The 25,677-nt window shown below is 40.5% G+C and overlaps 1 protein-coding gene across 1 annotated transcript; it reads right to left on the reverse strand.

The window, feature by feature from the left end:
- On the reverse strand, positions 1-25,456 carry LOC130919879 (uncharacterized protein C4orf54 homolog). The gene is made up of 2 exons (XM_057842500.1): positions 21,562-25,456; positions 1-3,588 (listed from the first exon to the last, which is right to left on the reverse strand). Exon 1 carries the CDS (start codon positions 25,432-25,434, stop codon positions 21,586-21,588), a length of 3,849 nt encoding a protein of 1,282 aa, XP_057698483.1. The 5' UTR covers positions 25,435-25,456; the 3' UTR covers positions 1-3,588; positions 21,562-21,585.
- Between the last annotated feature and the right edge of the window lie 221 nt (positions 25,457-25,677).

Consider the following 25,677-nt stretch of genomic DNA (forward strand, 5'->3'; position numbering starts at 1 on the left):
GTGAAGTTTAAAGGGTTTTTGGGACAAATGGCCCTAGCCCAATTCTTTACCCTAAACTTAAGTAGACACAGGGGTATTGCGGATATTGCGATAACTAGATAGTAACCTTTGCTATGTGTGGCAGTCATTTAATGTTGTGAATCAACCGTTAAAGTTGTTAAATTTGCTCCCGTTATTGCATTAGTTCCCTTCTGTCTACTTATGACCAGTGTTGGGAGTAACGCCGTTATAAATAACGCCGCTACGTAACGGCATTATTTTTTCAGTAACGGGGTAATCTAACTAATTACTTTTTCCGCCGTTACAACGCCGTTACCGTTACTGACGGTCAAAAGCGGTGCGTTACTTACTCTGAATAAATTGAAGAAGCTACCAGCCGTGTCGAGTTGATTCTCTGCTCTTTTGATTTGTCATCCAAGACTTGGGGTGCGTTCAGGTTCGAGAATAGCGCACGTACTTCTGACTCCAAGCTGTTTGTCCCTGCTCATTCAATTAGACAATGTTTTCCAAAGTTTGGTAACGTTTCTGTGTTTGCTACACCTGATGCTAGCCTCGTTCCCATCTCCCACTGTCAGCCAGCAATAATTCTGCATCCATCTTGAGGACGGCAGACGCTTTGAAAGTGACGTGAATTGTCGGGAAACGAGCCTACCTGAATGCGGCCCCCTCGAGAGATGCGATGGAAGTGATTGTGATTGGCTGAGGGTTAGAGTCATGTGTCTTGGAAAGCCAATCAGAGCCGGTGATTTCACAAGCAAACCGGAACAGTGCGTGCGGCAAACACACACGCAAAACAGATGCATAGGGTCGGGATGGCAGAGCATTCAGAAGAAAAATTGTCCTTTAAGAGGTGGAGATATAGACACTATTTCAAGTTTGTCGAAATTAAAGGACAGAACCTGCATGTAATGTATAATTTAAGTCCCGGGGCAAAGCTTTTATCGACATCTGTGGTAAGCAATTCAAATCTGCTGAAGCACCTAACGAGTTAACTACTCGTCTGTTCTTCTCTATTCCACTGACTCAAATACTGCTCAGAAAATTTCAAATTCGGTGACATACAGCAAGTTCTTTTTAAAGTAACGGAAATAGTTACTTTCCCTGGTAACTAGTTACTTTTACTATAGAGTAATTCAGTTACTAACTCAGTTACTTTTTGGAAGAAGTAGTGAGTAATGTAACTAATTACTTTTTTAAAGTAACGTGCCCAACACTGCTTATGACATGTGTAAGTTTTAAACTATTTAAAGATAGATTAAAAGTATTGCTGATTTAGGAGCATTTTAGATAAAAAGTTACTTAGGTTCGCTCGGAAGGTTCTCTACAACAGAGCCTTCCTGAGAAGTTTACTGCTTTAAGATGGCGGCTGTTTACTAACGCATCTAGTTCTTTATTATAAATGTTGCTAATGCCGCCGTGTCTGTAATTTGCATCTAATTCTTTATATATGTGATATCTACCGAAGCATCATGTGGGCGTAGTTTGTAGGCTATCGGCTACAGTACTGGAAGCGAAACAGCCCCACAGCATCACTGACCCCCCCCCCATACTTCACAGTATGGGTCGCTTCCAAAGGCCCTGGGAACCTTGTTAGGGTGCATGGCATCATGAATGCTTTGAAATACCAGGACATTTTAAATCAAAATCTGTTGCCCTCTGCCCGAAAGCTGAAAATGGGTGGTCACTGGGTCATTCAGCAAGACAATGACCCTAAACATATGGCCAAATCTACACAGAAACGGTTCACCAGACACAAAATCAAGCTCCTCCCATGGCCATCTTAGTCCCCAGACCTTGTTATGTTGGCAAAAGGGGGTTGTACAAAGTATTAACACCAGGGGTGTTAATAATTGTGACACACATTATTTGATGTTAAATAATTTTTTTCTTTATGTGGGATTTTTTCCCCACTGAATGAATGCACTTGTATTGAAGGTTGGATTTTTCTCTTTTTTTTCCATTTAGGTCCCATATTATTTGAATTAAAGATTAAATTATTAGAAGCTAAAAAACACATCTTTTTCAGGGGTGCCAATAATTATGGCGGGCACTGTGTTAGCCTCATCGGTACCTGTGTGAGTTTTAGGTTGCTAGCGGCTTTGGTTTTGAAAATTAGTTGAATTTTAAGTTTTTGAAAATAGGCCCCCCTAGGGAGCGGCCCCTCAACCCGTCAACTGATAGTGAAGTCTATGGCTGTATAATTACTCACACAATTTCTTTAAGGTAGTCCCAAATGACAGCTTTCCTAACATGTACACATTTTGTGCAGTGTTGCTTTTCCAAATGCATCAAGTCATGTTGCAGTAAGTAAATGATCCATTCTACTCTATTAAACATCCTTCCAAATTACAACAAACAATCATACAAACTCTTATATAGGGCAATTTAAATAATATTGTGTATCTTACACAATGAAGGCAAATAGACTGACCAGCAGATCCGATTACCTCTAATACATTGAAGTTGGAAACCTGCTAAAATAACAGTCTGGATGATTCCTTTTATGGAAAACGGGGCAGTTTGTATATTATGTAATGGCTCATTGCATGTTCTGTTAGATAAAGTTGAATTCATCCTTGGTTTGGTCAGTAAATGAAACTGTTCAGGTACATTGGAGGGGTGTGGAAAATTATTACTCCAAGTTGATAATAAATTGTCCAATGTTCTCATGAGAATTTTATAGGATTTAGGATTCAAAGTACGCTGAGACACTAGTGGTGGTTAATTAAGGGAGAAAAAGAATGCAATCATTCCTTCATTCCAAAAAAATAATTGTGTAGTTTCCTATTAAATTCTTATAAGAACACGAAGATAAGTTGGCTCGCTCCTGTTCACAGTTAAGTAACATGACTCCTCTTTTCTATGCTTGCAGAATGCTGATACACCCTGCACATGTAGCATGCACATACGCACACACACACACACACACACACACACACCGATACACACCGACTCCAACTTAATTACACTCCAAAGTGTAAATAAAATAAACACAAATAGAGGAAGATATCCCCTAAAATTCAAAAAGGAGTCCCGGCTCCGCTTCATCGCGTTGACACACTATGTGTGCTCTGTTTCTATTGTGTTATTTAAGGTGCAAGCTTCATCTCATCAATCACAGCTCATCCGTTTCAGACATTTCAGCCATTGCTGCAACAGGGCAGGTGTAAACAGCATTGTGACAGTCATAAAACAGAGGATGCATGTACTTCAGGTAAAACACTTCACTTGCAATTTGTAAACAATTGAATATTGTTAATGTGACCAGATGGTGTTAAACAAAACTACAATTTACTTTGCTGGAAAACATAATTTTAAAAATCTAAATCCGCATTTCACTCAAGACAAATGGTCCCTGTCTTTACTCCTGTATACTGTGTATCTTAATTTGCCATTATTTCTAGTGACCAAGTGGCATTTTTTTCCTTAATTGGAGCCGCTTGGTAAAAGCAATTGTGAGTCAGTGTTTTTACCTCGCAAAGTGCTGCAATGCATTGATAATAAACTCATGTTGATTGTGGGTAGGGGATGTCCTGAAGAGCACAATGCTGGCGGGGTTGAAGGAAGGCAGATGTCTCTTGGAGATGTCTACAAATCAAAAGTAAAAATGCTGTTTAGTTACCAGGACTTCAGAAAAATACAACTCATATGTAGACTTTTACATTTGTCAATTTCACTCTATACATAGCTACAGTGGGGCAAATAAGTATTTAGTCAACCAGTAATTGTGCAAGTTCTCCCACTTGAAGAGAGGCCTGTAATTGTCAACATGGGTAAGCCTCAACCACGAGTGACAGAATGTGTGAAAAAAAAAAAAAAAAAAGAAAATCACATTATTTGATTTTTAAAGAATTTATTTGCAAATTATGGTGGAAAATAAGTATTTGGTCAATACCAAAAGTTCATCTCAATACTTTGTTATGTACCCTTTGTTGGCAATAACGGAGGCCAAACGTTTTCTGTAACTCTTCACAAGCTTTTCACACACTGTTGCTGGTATTTTGGCCCATTCCTCCATGCAGATCTCCTCTAGAGCAGTGTTGTTTTGGGGCTGTCGTTGGGCAACACGGGCTTTCAACTCCCTCCACAGATTTTCTATGGGGTTGAGATCTGGAGACTGGCTAGGCCACTCTAGGACCTTGAAATGCTTCTTACGAAGCCACTCCCCTTTGTTGCCCTGGCTGTGTGTTTGGGATGATTGTCATGCTGAAAGACCCAGCCACGTCTCATCTTCAATGCCCTTGCTGATGGAAGGAGATTTTCTCTCAAAATCTCTCGATACATGGCCCCATTCATTCTTTCCTTTACACCAGGGGTGTCCAAACTTTTTGCAAAGGGGTCCAGATTTGGTGTGGTAAAAATGTGGGGGGCCGACCTTGGCTGACGTCCTTTACGTAGAACAATTTATTTAAGCAAATTTTAGCAAGCCATTCTATGTTACATTTGATTTATTATTTTTTTCAATAATTTCGACAATCTCGCAACTAGCCTTTGTGGCGTTCTCTTTCGGCTCTCAGGCCCTTGGGAAATACTGCTGCTGGGAAATTAAACTAGCTTCAAGTTGCTTCAATTTCTCGCTGCGTATCTTCCCTGTAATCTTGTCGTACACGTCAGTGTGTTTTGTTTGGTAATATCGCCTCACATTGAATTAAAAACAGCGACTGTCTCTTTACAAATGAGGCAGACACAGTTGTTGTGTATTTTAGTGAACAAATAGTCCAATTTCCACCTATCCTTGAAGCATCGGCCAACGCATTCAACTTTCTTTTTTTTGTTGATTATCGCCATTTTAGAAAATTGGAAGGGTTACACTAGGTAATGTTGCATAGAGTGCTGCTGCCTTTTAGTGGGTAAATGAGGAGCAGCATTTAGTGTGTAAGCTACTTCATATGCTGGTAGCAGTGCTGCTGACCAATTTATTAAGTCTGTGTGAGGGCCAGACGTTATTGAATTCATGACAGAGGCTGGGGGCCGGATGAAATTTGACCACGGGCCGCATTTGGCCCCCGGGCCGGACTTTTTACATGTCTGCTTTACACAGATCAGTCGTTCTGGTCCCTTTGCAGGAAAAACAGCCCCAAAGCATGATGTTTCCACCCCCATGCTTCACAGTGGGTAGGGTGTTCTTCGGATGCAATTCAGTATTCTTTCTCCTTCAAACACGAGAACCTGTGTTTCTAACAAAAAGTTCTATTTTGGTTTCATCTGACCCTAACACATTCTCTCAGTCCTCTTCTGGATCATCCAAACGCTCTCTAGCGAACCGCAGACAAGCCTGGACGTGTACTGGCTTCAGCAGGGGGACACGTCTGGCAGTGCAGGATTTGAGTCCCTGGCGGCGCATTGTGTTACTGATAGTAGCCTTTGTTACTGTGGTCCCAGCTCTCTGTAGGTCATTCACTAGGTCCCCCCGTGTGGTTGTGGGATTTTTGCTCACCGTTCTTGTTATCATTTTGACGCCACGAGGTGAGATCTTGCATGGAGCCCCAGATCGAGGGAGATTATCAGTGGTCTTGTGTAACCCGAGTGTCATCGCCGCCCCGCATCCCGCTCCCACCTCTGACCAGGCTGGGACGCTTACCCGCGCGCCGCGACGATTCTGCTCGGCAGGCAAGGACGGTAACCACTGTGCCAATAATAACCACTGTGCCAATAAGCTCGAGCCCCCATTTGTAACCCAAGTGTCAGCACCGCCCTGCGTTCCGCTCCCACCTCTGACCAGGCTGGGAAGCGAACCCGCGCGTCGCGACGATTCTGCTCGGCAGGTGAACCCGCGCGTCGCGACGATTCTGCTCGGCAGGCAAGGACGGTAACCACTGCGCCAATAAGCTCAAGCCCCCCATTTGTAACCCGAGTGTCAGCGCCACCACGCGTTCCGCTCCCACCTCTGACCAGGCTGGGACGCGAACCCGCGCGCCGCGTCGATTCTGCTCGGCAGGCAAGGACGGTAACCACTGGGGCAATAAGCTCGAGCTAACAGCGCAGCCGTTAGCGTCCTTACATGAAGCAATTGGAAGGGAGGTTTCCACGCTCCACAACGGACCTGCGCATACCCGTTACACTCAGCCCCCGAAGCCTTCGCTCCCGATCCTGGACGAGCCCCCATTTGTAACCCGAGTGTCAGCGCCGCCACGCGTTCCGCTCCCACCTCTGACCAGGCTGGGACGCGAACCTGCGCGCAGCGACGATTCTGCTCGGCAGGCAGGGACGGTAACCACTGCGCCAATAAGCTAGTTGGCAGTGGCCAATGACAAACATTAAAGCTACTTATGGTTCAGCCCCTCGAAAAAGGGGCTTTTCTTTGTGTGGTTCCCAGGTTGTGCCGTCCGGTAGCAGATGTTGTGTTCCCTCGGTAAATATTATGAGTGCAAAACAAATTATCTCGTAAGATTCCCTCCTAACTATGGAACCCAGGCCTGTAAGAAACAATGCTATGGTGCAAAACAAGTTATCTCGTGAGATTCCCTCCTAACTATGGGGCTCAAGCGCGTACTACTGTATGGTGCAAAACAAGTTATCTTGTGAGATTCCCTCCTAACTATGAAACTCAAGGTAAAAAACAATAGAAGTTGTTACAATCTATGTCACAGAAGCAATCGTTCATCACAAAGGCATAATGTGCTAATGTTAAGGCATCACATAATATTCTCCCCCATCAAATAACTATCCGTTATAACTGGTTAATTCATTATTACTAAACTGTTAATAAATGATATATTGTTGACTTGTTAAGTGTTTGTTAAGCATATATAATGATGCCTTATAGAGAGTTAATATATCATAAACTAATGGTTGATGAGTCATCAGTGACTTGTAAACTGTATGTCAATGATTTATACCTATACGTTATAAAATTAGCATTAAGATCATAAACAAGCTATTAGTAACATACCAACTAATGACTTATTAAGTATCAGTTTATGTTATTGGGATGTTATTCTAAAGTTGGAACACCTCCCCATTTCTTAATTATTGGTAAATGAGGAATAACTGCAACTTTAGAATAACTTTCCAATAACATAAATAGGCTTATAACTAATATTTAATTTATTAACTCACACTTTAGAGATGAGATGTTAATGGTTTGCTGAACATCTACTAAACTTTGAAGAACAGCATATGGATTGAAGTTCAAGGTACAGAAATCCGATGTGATATTTAAAGTATCTAATTTTTGAACCTCAAGATTGTTCCACTTATAGGCCTTTCTGTGTGCTGTACTTTTACCAAAGAAACACCACTGATGAAACGTTGAACATTTTGGTAAAAAAAAAAAAAAAAAAGAAACTTAACAAACTGTTAACAAACACATAGTAAGTCAACAATAAATAATTTATAACAGTTTACTAATGATGTATTAACTAGTAATAATGGATAGTTATTATAAAGTGTTACCGTTGATTGTTATTGCTTGATTAGCAGCTAGTTATAAACGCAAATTTTTGAATTGCTCTTATTGAAGATGAACCTGATTTAATTTCATTTTTATTTTAGTTACATTCTGCGAGTTTTGATGTCATGAGCATCTGAATAAAGTTAGCAAACCGCACGGACGTCTGACATCATCATTTCGGAGCTTAGTTCGCAGTCTTAGTGCCAACATCTTGGCGAGGACAGTACAATGACCTATAAAACATGTTTTTGGATAGTTATTTTGAGATTTAGGGGGTATTTAGGAGTACTTAAAGGGTTAATTCCGATTTACGCGGAAATTCAGGTTACGTCGCCAGTGTAGGAACGGAACTCGTTCGTAACCCTGTACTGTGTTCAAGTTACACAAACCCGAGCAATGCCGGGCCAACTACTAGTATTTGAATAAGTTGAATTTCCTCCATTAAGATGCTTTGTTAGGCCTTCACAGTGCAGTAACTCCATTCAGTTAAGTGTTCCATGTTATTTTTCTGTTTACAACTACACCAAGATGTCCAACTATTTGTCAGCCAGCAAACAAACAGGTACACCACATTCTCAATGGCTACACAGCATATATTCAAAACACAGCTCAGGTCATTGTGTGTAAGGTTAAATACTGTATTGTAGACTGCTGTACACCTCAGTCTATGCATTTTGGCTCTCAATGGCTACACAGCATATATTCAAAACACAGCTCAGGTCATTGTGTGTAAGATTAAATACTGTATTGTAGACTGCTCTACACCTCAGTCTGTGCATTTTGGACTCCGTAGAGGGGCAGGGGGCTATAAAAAGTTGACCCCGTCCCAGCCCGCCGGACTCGCTTCCACGGTGGAGCGAGCAGCATCATCTGATCTGTCCCAGCAGCTGTCCTCTCCCTGTATCAGCACAACAAATACTTTACATTGACCTGACCTTTCCCTCCTGCTTTACTATCCTAGCCATGCCCCCCTGCACACGCACTCACTCACTCACTCACTCACTGACACACACGCCATCAGCTACACGCACACTGTTCCACTTCACACCACTACTAAAGCCCGCTCTGAGCCCCTTGGCTGCCACCCAACTGACAAGAATCTCACAAGCGCACACAGTTGTATTCTTACTCTCACACCTCGCTTGACAATAGACTGGAACGGATTGCAAGTGTGAATGAGTCAACCCTTCACTTTTTTTAATGGTCCTATGAATGGAGTTCATTTGGTATGGGTATTGTTTATCATGATGAACTTTTTTTTTTTTTAAACAGTATTAAGCTAAATATTCTAAATAAATAGTCGGAAAACTTTTTCGTGATTAATCCCAAAATTTTGCATAAAAACAAATGGGAACAGTGCATGAGAGAAACAAATTACCGTGTTGGTCCGAATATATGACGGTGTTTTTTGCGTTGAAATAAGACTGAAAAAGTGGGAGTCGTCTTATATTTGCGGTCTAGACATTATACCTATTCACGACACTAGATGACGCCAGATATCATTGAAGCGAATGCTGAACTTGAGGAATAATGTTCATGACAGATCTCAGCTACTCTCAACCAGTTTGCATTATTTTATTGCAATGTTTTTCCTTATTCAGATTTGTTTCAAGACTGCAGTTACAGTTAGACTTCACTTTGATGCTTAATGCAGTTATTGCAATTTTGTTGTTTTATCACAATAGATTGGTTTATTTACATTTCAAAAACCAGAAGCCATTCATTTACGAATGTGATTGCACTTTAGTTTACATATTTAAATGTTCAGATATTAAGATTTGAATGAGGCAAAATAACATGCTTTTTCTCTCAAATCTACACTCACCGGCCACTTTATTAGGTACACCTGTCCAACTGCTCGTTAACACTTAATTTCTAATCAGCCAGTCACATGGCGGCAACTCAGTGCATTTAGGCATGTAGACATGGTTTAAGACAATCTCCTGCAGTTCAAACAGAGCATCAGTATGGGGAAGAAAGGTGATTTGAGTGACTTTGAATGTGGCATGGTTGTTGGTGCCAGAAGGGCTGGTCTGAGTATTTCAGAAACTGCTGATCTACTGGGATTTTCACGTACAACCATCTTTAGGGTTTACAGAGAATGGTCCGAAAAAGAAAAAATATCCAATGAGCGTCAGTTCTGTGGGCGGAAATGCCTCGTTGATGCCAGAGGTCAGAGGAGAATGGCCAAACTGGTTCGAGCTGATAGAAAGGCAACAGTGACTCGAATAACTACCCCTTACAACCAAGGTAGGCAGAAGAGCATCTCTGAACGCACAGTACGTCGAATTTTGAGGCAGATGGGCTACAGCAGCTGAAGACCACGCCGGGCGCCACTCCTTTCAGCTAAGAACAGGAAACTGAGGCTACGATTTGCACAAGCTCATCGAAATTGGACAATAGAAGATTGGAAAAACGTTGCCTGGTCTGATGAGTCTCGATTTCTGCTGCAACATTTGGATGGTAGGGTCAGAATTTGGCGTCAACAACATGAAAGCATGGATCCATCCTGCCTTGTATCAACGGTTCAGGCTGGTGGTGGTGATGTAATGGTGTGGGGAATATTTTCTTGGCACTCTTTGGGCCCCTTGGTACCAATTGAGCATTGTTGGAACGCCACAGCCTACCTGAGTATTGTTGCTGACCATGTCCATCCCTTTATGACCACAATGTACCCAACTTCTGATGGCTACTTTCAGCAGGATAATGCACCATGTCATAAAGCTGGAATCATCTCAGACTGGTTTCTTGAACATGACAATGAGTTCACTGTACTCAAATGGCCTCCACAGTCACCAGATCTCAATCCAATAGAGCATCTTTGGGATGTGGTGGAACGGGTGATTCGCATCATGGATGTGCAGCCGACAAATCTGCACCGACTGTGTGATGCCATCATGTCAATATGGACCAAACTCTGAGGAATGCTTCCAGCACCTTGTTGAATCTATGCCACAAAGAATTTAGGCAGTTCTGAAGGCAAAAGGGGGTCCAACCCGTTACTAGCATGGTGTACCTCATAAAGTGGTCGGTAAGTGTATTGTTATAATTATTTGTTTCAGGTGTACTGTAATTTTTTTCTGTATAATAATCAATTTGGTGTTCAAAAAGTCTTTTTTCAAACTTGAGTCTTGAAAAAGAGGGTGTCGTCTTATAATCAGGGCCGTCTTATATTCGGGCCAATACGGTAATGAGAAATTGAAACAATCAGAACAAATATGCACGCATTAATGGAATTCAACCAGCAATAACATGCAGATTTTTAAAAATACATACAAAGCTCTTTGATTTGCTTTCACTTTTATTAAAGGGGACATTCTTGTTGTGCACTTAATCAGTTATTTATGATCTTGCTAAAATGAAAAAACGAATGGCGTTTTGCAGTGCCTTTTATTTTCCATACAGCAGTGATTGAACCATCTGATTATGTATCCATTTGTTTCATAATCTTAATCGAAAAATTCTAGGAGTCATTTCATGTATGTTCTTGCTGTGTTTTTCCCCCATTTAAAATGTTAGAGAATTCATCACAGAAGTCCATTGCCTGTTATTAAGTTATTAACTGCCATTGACAGGGATAGATATCCAATTATTACCACATAGGGGTATTTTTTTATACAAATGTCATCGATCCTTTGCAGTTGCTGCCCCCAGGTTGTGGAATAGTCTAATCTAATCTAGGCATTTTTAAATCACGGTTATAGACCTGCTTTTTAAGATTTGCTTTTTCTCCAGACTAGGGTAACCTATTTGTATTTCTTAAGTGTTTTAATGTTTTCGGATTTTATCTGCTTTATTGTTTGATTTGCTGTTTTGACTTTTATCGCAATGGGTGTTTTTGTTTTGTTTTGTTTTTCTTAATGTCAATGTCAGTGTTTTCAGTAACGCGTTACTTACTGTATTCTGATTACTTTCTTTCAGTTGCAAGTAATGTAACACGTTCATTTTTCCGAACCAGTAATTTAATTAAAGTTAGTTTCCGTAGTGTCTGTGAATTACTATTGTTATTGCCTCATAATGTATAGAAAAGGAAGAATATTGTAGTTATATACGAACAGTGTTGTTAGTCTTACTTTAAAAAAGTAATTAATTACTGCTACAAATTAGTTGTTCCAAAAAGTAATTGCGTTAGTAACTCAGTTACCTGAATGTACTTCATGTTTTTTTTTTTCTCAAAAAAAAACAAAAAAACAAAAGAGGTCACACAATGTGAAGTTTAAAGGTTTTTTTTGGGACAATTGGCCCTTGCCCAATTCTTTACCCTAAACTTAACTAGACACAGGGGTATTGTGGATATTGCGATAACTAGATAGTATCCTTTACTATGTGTGGAAGTCATTTACAATGTTGTGAATCAACCGTTAAAGTTGTTAAAATTACTCACGTTATTGCATTAGTTCCCTTCGGTCTACTTTTGACATGTGTAAGTTTTAAAACTATTTCATCATTTAAAGATAGATTTAAGTCACTATTTTGCCGATCTTGGAGCATTTTAGATAAAAAGTTACTTAGGTTCGCTAGGAAGATTCTCTACAACAGAGCCTTGCTGAGAAGTCTACTGCTTTAAGATGGCGGCTGTTCACTAACGCATCTAGTTCTTTATTATACATGTTGCTAATGCAGCCGTGTCTGTCTTTTGCATCTAGTTCTGTATATATTTGATATCTACCGAGGCATCATGTGGGCGTGGTTTGTAGGCTATCGGCTACAGTCAGTTATTATTGGAGCCACCTAGCATAGGGCTGAAAAAGACAGGAAAAAGACCTCACCTGAGGTAGCTTTTTTATCGACACCTTTTTCTTGTGTGCACTGCCTTACGCCACTGACATTCTCCTGTTTCAACAATATAATCTTTACCACCATATGCCCTGTCTTTCTTATATATTATATCCTCTGGTTGTCTTACGTCTCTGACTGTTCTCGGGGGTAATTTACATTGCTATTTTTGTGTAGCGATCGCAAATGCTCCTCAGTGACAAAAATGAACACTTTAAATTTTTTCATGAATGACAAATCTTAATTCTATAATTCATTTACACTTCACCCTTACTAAAGTTATTTACAACAGAAAGGTAACAAGAGTGGCAGTCAGATACTATTTTAATTTTTTTCAGGTCATTCATTGTCAGACAGAAGCAGCATGGCAAAACGCCCCGCTAAAAAATAAGGAAAAACATCAAAATGGCTTACCTTTTCGTCCTCTGTAGGACAATGGCCCCCAACAAAATGTTTACTGCATATATGAAATGTGAATGGCTTCACCTTGCTGGCATTAAACTGGTCTTTTGGACGTTCGCGCAAGTGGATCCATTCTTCACATTTTTTTCCACCGAGTTTTTGGTTTCGGGAACGTATAAAGAAAACATTCTTCATATGTCGTAATGTCTAGAGTTGTTTCTACATGTTCCATAGCAGCAATATTTACTCGGCATGTTCTTTTTTGAGAGCTTACTGGAGAAAACAAGCAGAAATAACATGGATTGTATGGGAGGGCCTGTCTATGATGACCCACTTCCGGGTTACGATGGTAACGTCTCAGTCTAAAAATAGAATTCGCGCGGTATGCTTTTCATTTGTGTGTTGTTAATTATTGTGAAGTCAATTTGCATTGCTTTACATTGGCACTGATATGCTGTTAAACCCTAAACCCAAACCAGAAATTCTGAAATTTTTACATTAGGCTTAATCTTCGAGTTAGCTGGGCTTAATTAGTCGGTGGAGTTGATTTCAACAAATTCCATGCAGTTTATCAGTTATTTGTTAGTTTAATGGCTCCGGAATGGCTAAGCTAGTGCGAGTCAATGGTGGTTGAAATGAACTCCATTGACTGATTAAATCTCTGCTAACTCGAAGATTAAGCCTTATGAAAAAAATTCTGATCTTCCCCTTTAAGTTCAATTATCTAATAGTCAATTACATGTAATGACATTTTTCTGTTGTCATTCTTATGTTGAGGCAGCAAAGTGAGGAAAAATTGATCAAAAGTAACAGATACATCACTTTTAAAGTAACAGTGTGAAGGAATATATTTTATTCATGCTTATAAAACACATTACTGGTGTGGTACTATATTCGTTTGTTAGGCTATTCATCCAGGTTCATGTGTTGTATTTCTTTGAACTTCCAAAATGACGCCAGTTGACTTCCTTATCAAGTTTTGACTCCCTTTCGTCCCAGCTACAGCTAAATTTCCAAGGCCGTACCTTCTGTGGAAAATCCCCAGGTTGAGATGTAATAAGTTTCACTTCTGTTTCACAGTAAGCATACCAAATAAGGCACTTCCTAAACTGTTGCTGTTCTTATTCTGAACTAACCAATCACTGCACGCCATGTACTCACTTTCTGCATGTTCATGTGACCATGTATTATTAAGTGATATTGTCAATAAAAGGGGTGCACGATGGAAAAAGAGTCGGATTACCCCATGCACGTTAAAAACAGATACTCGAGTAATTCCTGACTTGAATGTGAGCTTTTTCTCCTTGCAACTGTTCTTAGAATAGAATACTGGTTGTGTTTTATTTCTTGACACTGAGTTACTTTGATTTATCATAAACTATATTTATTAGAGATGTCCCGATCGATCGGGTCCGATCACGTCATTTTCAAAGAATCGGAATCGTCAAAAAAATATCGGCCATGCCTTTTTTTAATATATATACTGTATATTTTTTAATTAAATCGTTTTCTAATTGTATTTAACGTTACAGACATAATATGTTACACTCATCCAGAGTCTTTAGTTTAGGCTTAAGGTAGGGTTATCAAATTTATCCCGATAACGGCGGTAATTAATTTTTTTAAAAATGTATCACGTTAAAATATTTAACGCAATTGATGCATGTGCTGCACGACCCACTCACGTATTGTCGCGCTCAATCTGTAATGGCGCTGTTTTACCTATATAGAGAGATAAAAGGCAGCATAAAATGAGTAAAGTTAATTTGGCAGCCTTTGGAGCCTTTTTTTAATCGGCTAAAGCCTTACAATCCCTCTCCCTACGATTAGAAATATCATGGGAAGCAATGTGGGGAAGCAAGGTAGCAATTAATCTTTTAATACCTTATGCTATTTCCCAACGCAGAGAAGATATATCAATTAGTAGCACTACGCACAGTCATGGTTCCACTTCCCATCATGCATTTGGGCATGGCTATAGTATCATTTACTGAAAGCTCAACAAATACACTAGATGGCAATATTTAGTCACAATATACAAAGTCACAAGTCTTTCTATCAGTGGATTCCTCTCACAGAAAGAATGTTAATAATTTAAATGCCATCTTGAGGATGTATTGTCATAATACAATAGTACTTATGTACTGTATGTTGAATGTATATATTCGTCCGAGTTTTATTCATTTTTTTCTTAATGCACTGCCAAAATGTATATGATCGGGAAAAATTATCGGGAATGATTGGAATTGAATCGGGAGCAAAAAAAAGCAATCGGATCGGGAAATATCGGGATCGGCAGATACTCAAACTAAAACGATCGGGATCGGATCGGGAGCAAAAAAACATGATCAGAACAACCCTAATATTTATCATTGTTGTAAAGCACTTTGAGGACCTTTCAGGTTTTTGTAAAGGACTATAGAAATAAATTTGATTTGATTCTCATTTTACGAACTACTACAACACTATGCCAGTGTTGTTTTCGTCAACAATGACGATAACGAAAATATTTCGTCAGCAAACACTTTTTTCATGACGATGACGAGACGATAACGAAGTAAAAACGTGTTTTGGCGGACTAAGACATAACAAAACTAATGCCAATTTTCATCTGACGAGAACAAGACAAAAATGCGCAATAGTTTCAGTCACATGTTAGTTAGCCTGCATCTAGCAGTGATTTTCACAACTTCATTCAGATAAGGCAGTATTTTCTGTATCGAAAAACTGTACCCATTCAAGTATTTTTGTAATTGGTTAAGGAAGTGATCGCATGTAAACAAAGTCAACCTCTCACTATAGAAATTGTCCGACGGTGCTGTCATGAGGGAAATTGGGCACTTGAGAGATGCAGCTAAAAATCCCATCAAGCCCGGGGAGAGTTTTAGGGCTCAAGTTACCTGTCATGAAGCTACTGCATGTCTATTAACGCTGACATGTCACAGCTGAACTTAAAACTTAGAAAGTATGTGGTACATAAAGACCGCCACACACTGGCGCACACACTGCTTAACCTCAAAATGCTTAACCTGATGATTTAAAAATAAAAAAATAAAATTTTTAAAAGAGGGGAAAAAATGTAATTCAGACATGTCACTACGGTCAATTAGTTGTCAGTAAAAGCCCTTACTGTTTTTAAACTGTGTATTATTTATAATGAGAAGGAACAAAAAACAATTTTAGACATTTTCTATGATGCCTAACAATAGCAGGAATACAAGATTGTGGGTAACAATCATGCACCCTACGAGGCATCTCAGTTATTTATGGTACTGTTTATTTATTTACAAACAACATCCAAGCTTGACTGCTGCTGTCAGCACTTCTAATTTCGGTGTTGCCTCTAAACCTTCTGTCTGGACAACAAGCCATTTATAAGATTACATAAGCAGTGTACTGTATGTACTGTAGTTGTGTCCTTGTCTTTCATAATTCCATTCCAGTAGTGACAGGAAAATGTTAACATTGCTGCCAGCCCTCACAGTTAAAATAAAGTGGATGTCTGTTGCTGTCAATGGTAGTCAATGAGTTAGAAATGAACCATATTTTATACAGATAAAGACTTTTCATTGATGAATTCATGCTAATACTACAGCACTAAAGTAGTTTATTTGGGTTGTATTGGCAACAGAAGACATTAATCCATTAGTTCTGACGACATGCTATTGCTTTTTTTTTTAAAAACTAGGTAAAAATTTCGCTACAGTACGTTCACACTTCATGGTGTGATGCCCAATGTGGGATTTATTTTCATTCAGATTTTTGGTAACACTTTACAATGAGGGTCCCTTAATTAACATTAGTTAATGCATTTTTAGACAATAACTAATGTTTAAGCAACATTCCAATTAGGGCTGCAGCTATCGATTATTTTAGTTGTCGATTAATCGATGAACTAGTTAATTCGAATAATCAAGTAATCGGATAAGGAACATGAAAAATTAAAATACCTGGGATGAGCCTCAAACAGTATAAAATATAAATAAGTGAGGATCTACTGTATGTACAACAAAAGAACAATTGGCCAGCTTACATAGCTAAAGTCCGCGAGCTGAAATGCTATAAAATACTAACTTTTTTTTTTTTTTTTAACAATGCTCCTAAAATGCTCCTACAATTTTTACAAATTTTATTAAAACGAAAACATGAAGAGAAGTTTTAATATAAAATTACTATAACTTGTAACTATAACATTTATCTTTTAAGAACTACAAGTCTTTCTATCCGTGGATCACTTTAACAGAAAGAATGTTAATAATGCCATTTGTGGATTTATTGTTACAATAAACAAATACAGTACTTATATACAGTATGTTGTATGTATATATCTGTCTTGTGTCTTATCTTTCCATTCCAACAATAATTTACAGAAAAATATGGCATATTTTAGAGATGGTTTGAATTGCGATTAATTCCGATTAATTAATTTTTAAGCTGTGATTACCTCGATTAAAAATTTTAATCGTTTGACAGCCCTACTAAATATACCTTTTAACTAAATTACGAATGCATTAAAAAACATTAGCCCAAACAAAAACTTAGCTAACGTTGGTCTTAACAGGGAGCAGTTGGATTCAGCCATGTAAAATGAGGCAGACCAGAGGGCAGTGTTTCCACCCTAACCTATAAAACTAAATGTAAACACTTTCAAGATAAACCATTACAATGCCACTTTAATTAAACGAATACTTGAAGTAACAAAATTTAATTCGAATATTTTTTTCTTATCGAATACTCGAGTTAATCGATTAATTGTTGCACTACTAATTCCAATCATTAATATAATTGCTTATCTAACATTTATTAATATATAAACGTACCTCATAAGTATTACTTAACCTTAATTAACCATTAGTGAATGTTTTTTGGACCATTATTGTAAAGTGTAGCACACGTATCCCTTAACAAAGAAATTATAAATGATTAAGTTCCCCCCTCTTAACCTTTATTAACCATTACTGAATGCTTTTTGGACCCTTATTGTAAAGTGTAGCACAAGTGTCCCTTAACTAAGCATTTATAATTTCTTTTTCAAACCCTAACCCTTCACATGAACGTACCGTATAAGTATTATTTAACCTTAATTAACCATTACTGAATGTTTTTTGGACCCTTATTGTAAAGTGTAGCACACATATCCCTTAAATAAGAAATTATAAATGCTTAAGTTACCCCCTCTTAACCTTTATTAACCATTACTGAATACTTTTTGGACCCTTATTGTAAAGTGTAGCACATATGTCCCTTAACTAAGAAATTATAAATGCTTAAATTAACAAACCCTAAACCTAAACCCTAACCCTATATAGGCCTATATATATTTTTAATTTTACCAAACTATTAGTTACTGTCCGGCTATGCATTAATTAAGGCATTAACTAATGCATGAATTCATGTTAATTAATGTATTAATAAATGTTAGATAAGCAATTATATTAATTATTGCAATGTTACTTAAACATTAGTTATTGTCTAAAAATGCATTAACTAATGTTAATTAAGGGACCCTTATTAGTGTTACCAGATTTTTTGTGTGTGTAGGCGTTAATGTTGCAAAAACAAAGGCAACATGTAGAGTAGATGAACAAAATGTTTCGGTGAAGTGACATGCATGCGACAAAACGTTGTTTCGTGTCTCAGTGCGTTTACAGAAGTAAATATAGCGCCTAGACAGGTCTCAGTCATTTCGCTTTTGTGGCATTTTCCAGGATTTGGTGCTACCAAGGTCAACATTTTCTTAACCGTTTTAGCTTCACTTGTTGCATCAATTAGGAAAGGTTATTTTCTGCGTCTTCGTCCGCCATTGCTCGTCCATGCTTGTTATTTGTTTTGTCGAAAAGTGGTGACGTTTTTCACCTGTTGATGACATATAGGTCGGATGCAAGAGCGTAGGTTTGCATAGGGACGGTAGGGACATAAAACTACCAATTTTTCAGGATGCTCAAATTGTCCCCACCAACTTTTAAGCAAACTTATTTGCATTATATAGTGACTTCAGTTATATAGGCAATTTAGATTGTCTTCCCTTATGTTGCACTGATAGAATTCACAATACCATTACTAAGTGAATTATTGTTCAGACCTAATGTATATTTACCCCTTTTCACTTGCTGAATGTGCCAGTCCATTTTTTCTTCAAACGCACGTTTGATTGGCTGATGACTTTTATTGCACATAGTATATTGCATGTAAATGAATATTGGACATGGGGTGATGTGGTGTTACATATGGCTGTTCAGGGTGGAGATGGCTTGAACAGTTTCTTTGCTAAAGCCATCTTCACCCTGAACAGCCATATGTAACACCACATCACCCCATGTCCAATATCCATTTACATGCAATTACTATGTGCAATACTTACCAAATGCAATATTCAATGCCTCGCTGTTGACTTCTGCTTCTTAACTTGTATTCACACATATTCTATGTGCAGTATTTATTTACGTGCAATATTAATGTGCAATATTCAATGCCTTCACTGTCAACGGCTGCTACTTCACTTCAATACTTGCACTGCCTGAACATAGGATTACCTCATACATATTTTATATTTATCTAGATTTTATACTTTTATTCATGCAAGCCACATTCCAGATTTTTACTTGTCCTGCACTGTAAAGGTAGATGCTCCACAATTTCATTGAACAACTGTATAATGACAATAAAGGGCTATTCTATTCTATTCTATTCTATTCTATTCTATTCTATTCTATTCTATTCTATTCTATTCTATTCTATTCTATTACTTAACCCCCCCCCCCCACCACCACCACCACCACCACACACACACAGGCCTGACACAAATACAACATATCGACAACATGCCGCCTCCTCCGCCCCCTTCGAAGAGATGGGGTTTTTCTTTCGGCCAGCAGCAGCCACTGTAAGTAATGTAAAAAGATGTCAATGTTGTGGAGGTGGGGAACACACCACTAATTTTGTTACTGAAAGTCTGACCTGCATCAGAGTTAGCATAACATTAAACTGTGAATTTGCTAACCTGCAACACTCAAATAGGAAGAGGTGTCCTCCTGTATGTGTTTTCTACTGCTAATGTGAATTAAACTGTGAGAAATGTAGTGAACCGAGGTTTACCTCCATTACTCCAATTTTCCATTTTTATTTTTATCTACTGTATGTAATCTTAAAGCAGCCCAAAAGACCTTTCATTTTTTGTTGAGTTTGGCTGTGCTTGTGGATAAAAGCAGTAGTGTTTTCCTTGAAGGAAGGCTCCATTTTTATTTATTTTTGTTATTACCTGATTAAGAGTTTTTTCAGTTATATTTAATTCCTTCATTTAGACAGACAACGTTGAGTGGTCTTAAGACTAATTTTTTTTATTTTCATTCCTGGTTAGTTAAGAGATTTTAACAACTTATTATGTTATATCGTCCCTATCAATGTTGAGACCAAACCTACGCCCTTTGTCGGATGGGTGCGGATGAGCGTTCAGACTGCAGATGCGTTGCATTTGATTAATTGACAGTGTATCACAAAAGTGAGTACACCCCTCGCATTTCTGCAGATATTTAAGTATATGTTTTTATGGGTCAACACTGGCAAAAGGACACTTTGACACAATGAAAAGTAGTCTGTGTGCAGCTTATGTAATAGAGTTAAGTTACTTTCCCCTCTAAATAACTCAAAATATAGCCATTAATATCCAAACCCCTGGCAACAAAAATGAGTACACCCCTTTGAAAAAACATACATCCCTAAATGTCCAAATTGAGTACTGTTTGTCATTTTCCCTCCAAAATGTCATGTGACTTGTTACAGGAGTGCTGTTAGCATTGCTGCAAAGATTAAAGAGGTGGAGGGTCAGCCTGTTAGTGCTCAGACCATACGCCGCACTCTACATCAAATTGGTGTGCATGGCTGTCACCCCAGGCAGAAGCCTCTTCTGAAGACGGTACACAAGAAAGCCCGTCCATCTCATCAGACTATAGGACATGGTTCCAGTAATCCATGTGCTTTGTTGACATGTCTTCAGCAAACTGTTTGCGGGCTTTCTTGTGTACCGTCTTCAGAAGAGAAAATGAGAAGGGAAAATGATAAGCAGTACTCAATTTGGACATTTAGGGATGTACGTTTTTTTCAAAGGGGGGTACTCACTTTTGTTGCCAGGGGTTTAGATATTAATGGCTATATTTTGAGTTATTTTGAGGGGAAAATAAATTAACTCTATTATATAAGCTGCACACAGAATACTTTTCATTGTGTGAAAGTGTCATTTTTTTCAGTGTTGTCCCATGAAAAGATATACTTAAATTTCTGCAGAAATGCTAGGGGTGTACTCACTTTTGTGATACACCAGGGGTGCTCAAGTCCAGTCCTTGAGAGCCCCTATCCAGCTTGTTTTCCATTTCTCCCTCCTCCGACACACCAGGCCAGGGCCGGCCCAGCCTATACGCAGACTATGCAGCTGCTTAGGACCCCTGACCACTAGGGGGCCCCCAATCTGGCAATTGTTTAATTTATATTCTATTTTGTTGACTACAGTTTGCTTTATTTGACTTTTGTGAGTTTTGATACTTGATTACAAGCTTAAAAAAATAAAAGTTCTTCCTTAACTTCTTTCTTTCCTCTTTTAGGAAAAGGTTCGGCGCTATCTACTGTAAGTACTGACAATCATTTGGGGTGAGAAGTTTGAAGTATGCAGTGCAACAAAATCTGATTAATATACAAAATATGGACATATGGCTTGGATTGCATGTATGGGTTTCACAATACACTGTGACGAAATGGTGGGCCAAAAATATGGGCCCCTTTGCATTATTTTGCTTAGGGCCCCCAAATGGAGTGAGCCAGCCCTGCACCTGACTCAAATAATCAGGATAATTATCAGGCTCCTGCAGAGCTTGCTGATGAGCTGATCATTTCGTGAAATAAGCAGATACGTGTTGCATATGGACAAAGTGGAATTGACCTGCAGTGCAAACTTAGCCTCAAGGGCTGAATGTGAATGTTTGGTGAACGTGCCAACTTACACGTGCAACGAGGTGTCTTCTTGGTCATCTGTGCTCAACCACAAAGCTCATTGTTGTTCCATCGAAGGAAGGCGGGGCGATGATTCTTGGACCTTGTTGCGTCGTGATGCTGATAATCGGTTTCCTGCCTCCTATGACCGAGGAGGGCTTCATATGTCCCAGCGGGGCTTCTGCTGTAGCACTGTAGTAGGGGCTCTCTGCCAACGGCACGCTCAATTCCTGCTTTGCGTATGTATTTTTCAACTTTTCTCTGTCTTCAGTATGACTTGGGGACGGCGGCAAGGCCTGAGCTTGCAGAGCGGGCGTGGGGATGATTCCAGGGTAGACCACATATGTGGGTGCGATGGCTCCCGGGCTCAAGGCCAGGGGTGGCAATGTGAGGGGCACTGGGGTGACGGGGGCGATGGGCGGCACGGGTGAATGTGGAACGTCCACATACTGGCCTGTCTCTGGGTCAAATAGTCGCTTTGTGGTGGTCTGGATAGGCGTGTCAACTAGGTAATAATGCCCCGTGGTGGGGTCAAGGAGCATTTTGCGCGCTGTTTGAAGGTGAGTCTCTCCTGTCATAGGTGGAGGTGACAGAGTGGCAAAAGGGGGTGAGAAACACAACACTTGCTGTGTTTGTGGGACTACCGCAGGTTGGTGGTAGACCAAAGAAGCTGGGCAATCAGCCATTAATAACCTTTTGTGCTCAGGGGTCTTCACATCATTCTGTTGGCTGATTTTTGGCTTCATATCTGCGTAAGCTATTTCCTTGTTCGCCACACTGACCTCACTGGTGCACACCAGGCCCGGTATGGATAAATAGTTCTCCGAGTCGCTTTGTGTGACGGTGGGGTTAGTCGGACCGACTTGGACCTTTGTCTGTTCCGCCCGTCCTTGAATTCCAGGTTGTATTTTTACAGAAAAAGGTGCAGCTGGCATCTTGGAGCTTTTCAAAGCCAAACTTTGTAGCGCAGGGCTGGCAACCGCACTAGGTTGAAGGTGAAGGTTGCTTTTGTTGCTGAAGGTTTTGCGTTGCGCTGACTCATTAGTGTGGGGAATACGTATGACATTTACCACTCCTTCCTCACTTGTTTCAGGCTCCGCTGTTGTTTCTTCTTCAGCTCCCTGCTCCTCACGGGCGATGAGCGATAGCACGTGGCTGCCCGTGATCGGCTGTGGAGGCTGAGCCTTACGTTTCCATTCGTTACGGTCAAAAACGTAAAGCTGCTCCATTGTTTTGACGGCAGCTTTGAGTTTCTCCAGCGCAGCTTGTTTGGGTATTCGAGGCTCAAATCGCTTGTCAGCCATCTCACAGACAAACTTTTCCTGCCTTTGTTTTAATACTTTTTCAGCTTCCAGTTGGTCAGTATTTGGTTGCTTTGCTACAATGGCTGGCGCTTTGCTAGCAGTACAATGTGGTAGTGCACTGGCCTCTGTTTGTTTTGGTGATTTATTTGTTTTTACTGAGTGACATTTAATAACAATAGGGGAAGGTGACACTTGTTTTACTGGCTCCTTTTTGTCTTCGGGTTTTTCGATGGGTTCAACTGCACATTTACTGTTGCTGTTATCCAAAGAAACAAAACTGTATGAACTTTTAACCAGCTTACGTACGTCTCGGACACGGTAGATTGGTGTTTGAAACTTGCACTTTGTGTCTCTGAAGTCTCGAACTGTAAAATTTGGAACTTTATCCACGGCAGACAAAATATGACATTTGGCATCAACCGTTCCCCGAAATGTGTTGACAGAGCTTATTTTAGGAGTTAACAGGTTTGCAATATTCAGGCCCCCTCCTTTATTTTCCTTCACACTTCTTAGACATATTTTTATCTCAGGAGTTTTTCCACCTTTGGTGGTTTCTTCTTTAACAGTTGTATTTCCTGTCTTGCATTCTGCACTGTCTTTCTCTTTGGAGAAACGCTGGCAGCTCGGCATGAAAAGAAGTTTAGTGAGCATGTTACTCCTGTCTGAGTCCTCATTCGCTTCCTTTGCGGCTGCAGAGAGCTCAGCCTCCTTCACGGCTTCATCATCCTTCCAGGAGTTAAATGCGCTGCTCCGACTGTGGCAGAGCCCCGCTTTAGGTTCTTTTTTTCCTGAATCCTCAAGCGCATCTGTGGTTCTCTGCTCTTCCGTGGGCTCACAAGAACCAGGCCTGCTGCCTTCCAAAGGCTGGTCCTCTCCAGAATTGGTGTAACCCGAGCCAGATTCAGAGTTTTGCCTCTGAAAGCCTCTCCTGTCCTTGCCTCCATCCAGAAAGCAAGGAGAGAGTGCAGGGCAGGTGTCTGTGATTTCACCTCTCTCCATTTTACGTTCCTGCTCAAACTGCATCTTTTTGGAGATTACATTTTTAAGCAGGCTTGATGCAAATACAGCCCTATTATGTGTGCTCCCTGTATTTTCACTATGGTCACACTGCATTTCACAACCGGACCTTGCCAATACTGCTCCACGCAACTCCTCAGACCTTCTCTTGCTACTTTTGTGTCGCCTGTTGGCTACTTGTGCATCTAAATTACATTCCACATTCAACGTGACCTCTCGCTGATGTTTCATCTCCGCCCCCTGGCAAAGGGACGCTTCCTGATGAAAAGTTAGTCTCTTATTAGTTTGGGGGGCTCCATGACTCACTACAGTCTCGTTCATTTCTAATGTGGCGCTTGAGGTCTTGTGCGCAATTATGCTGTGATCTGCCCCACGAGGGATGTGTCCATAATTCCAATCCACATAAGCAGACCACTTGTTTAAACCATACTCCGACAAGGACGACTCACTCGAAGTGCTTAAATTAATGGTGTCAAAGTAAGGACACGCCAAGCTTCGGAATGACCTGGCGGTTAAATTACGCACCTCTTTGTCGGCGTCATCCAGCTCACTTATGGAGCTGGAGGCGCCACTGGAATATTCATTAATGTCCTTCCGTCTTAGTTTGGTTGCAAGGTGCTGACGGCCAGGAGCGGGGATGAAATACTTGGCTCTGTTATCTCCCAAAGGTCCCGCTCTTACGAAAGAGAAGTGGCTCGTGTCTCCAAAGCGCTTGGCACATTCGTCCGTAATACCGGCTGGCTCCTCTCTGGAGGTTTGGAACGAGAGGTGGATTTTGTCACCGGCGGTGTGGTTTTTGCACACACTTTCATCCGAGCTGGCGCATTTCTCTGAGTCGCAAAGATCACTGTCATCCTGCTCTGTGCTCGCACCAAGTTTGGCGACCTGGCTTCTGCCCTCCAAGATCAGAGTCCCGGTTCGGGTGTCATCGCTTTCAAACGATGCGTAATCCACAAAGGAGTACACCAAGTTGTCGTCCTCAAAGTCCCAGCTGGCGCCGCGGCCCAGGTCGTAATCGACATCGTGATCGAGTTCGGTCAGCTGGATTTCATGCGTGGTGATATAATGAGACTCGTCCTTTGGCGTGTCCGTGCCGCTGTGGTTGGAGAGAACCACGCTGGCAGCGTCATCCGACTCGCTGCGGCTATTCAAGTATATGTCCGTGTATTGAAGCTCGTCTCCCTCGCTGCAGTCGCTTGGATCAACTTCTGACTGTAGATGCATCTCATCACCGGAGTACTCCTCATAGGAAAGTTTGGCTCCAGTTTTCGCTTCGGGTCCACTTGGCACAACACCGCCGCCCATATCTACGGAGTCCACAGATGCCGGTCCACTTGCCCCCTGCTTTGAGCCGTCACTTTTGACAGACAGTTGGCTTCCCTCTCCGGTAAATGTTACTTTCACAGTCTTGGCGCCTTCTGGTCTCATGTCCAAATCCACATAATTGGACTCACTTTTTATCTCAAAATGTCCCCCGGTGTCCTTGGCCTTGTCCCCTGGGAGCAGCGTCCTGTGAGGTCCGGGGCCATCTCGGTAAGTGAGAGTTTCCTCCGCTGCTTCCATGAGGTCTGCGATGTTAACCCGACACAGGACGGAAAACTCTGCCGGCTGCCAGAACGTGGGCACAGAGAGCCACGAGCAAGTGGGAGGGGGGAGAGTGTTGGAGCTGTAGGGGAGGTCCATCATCATATCACTGCTTCTCGTAACTTAACCCTCAAGGGTAAATTTTTAATGGTTTTAGTTGCATGTGATTTTCTAATCAATAGTCAGGAACTTTCAGGCGAGATACAGTTCCTTAAAAATGAC

This window comes from Corythoichthys intestinalis, chromosome 8 (assembly GCF_030265065.1).
Source record: "Corythoichthys intestinalis isolate RoL2023-P3 chromosome 8, ASM3026506v1, whole genome shotgun sequence".
Lineage (NCBI taxonomy): Eukaryota > Metazoa > Chordata > Actinopteri > Syngnathiformes > Syngnathidae > Corythoichthys > Corythoichthys intestinalis.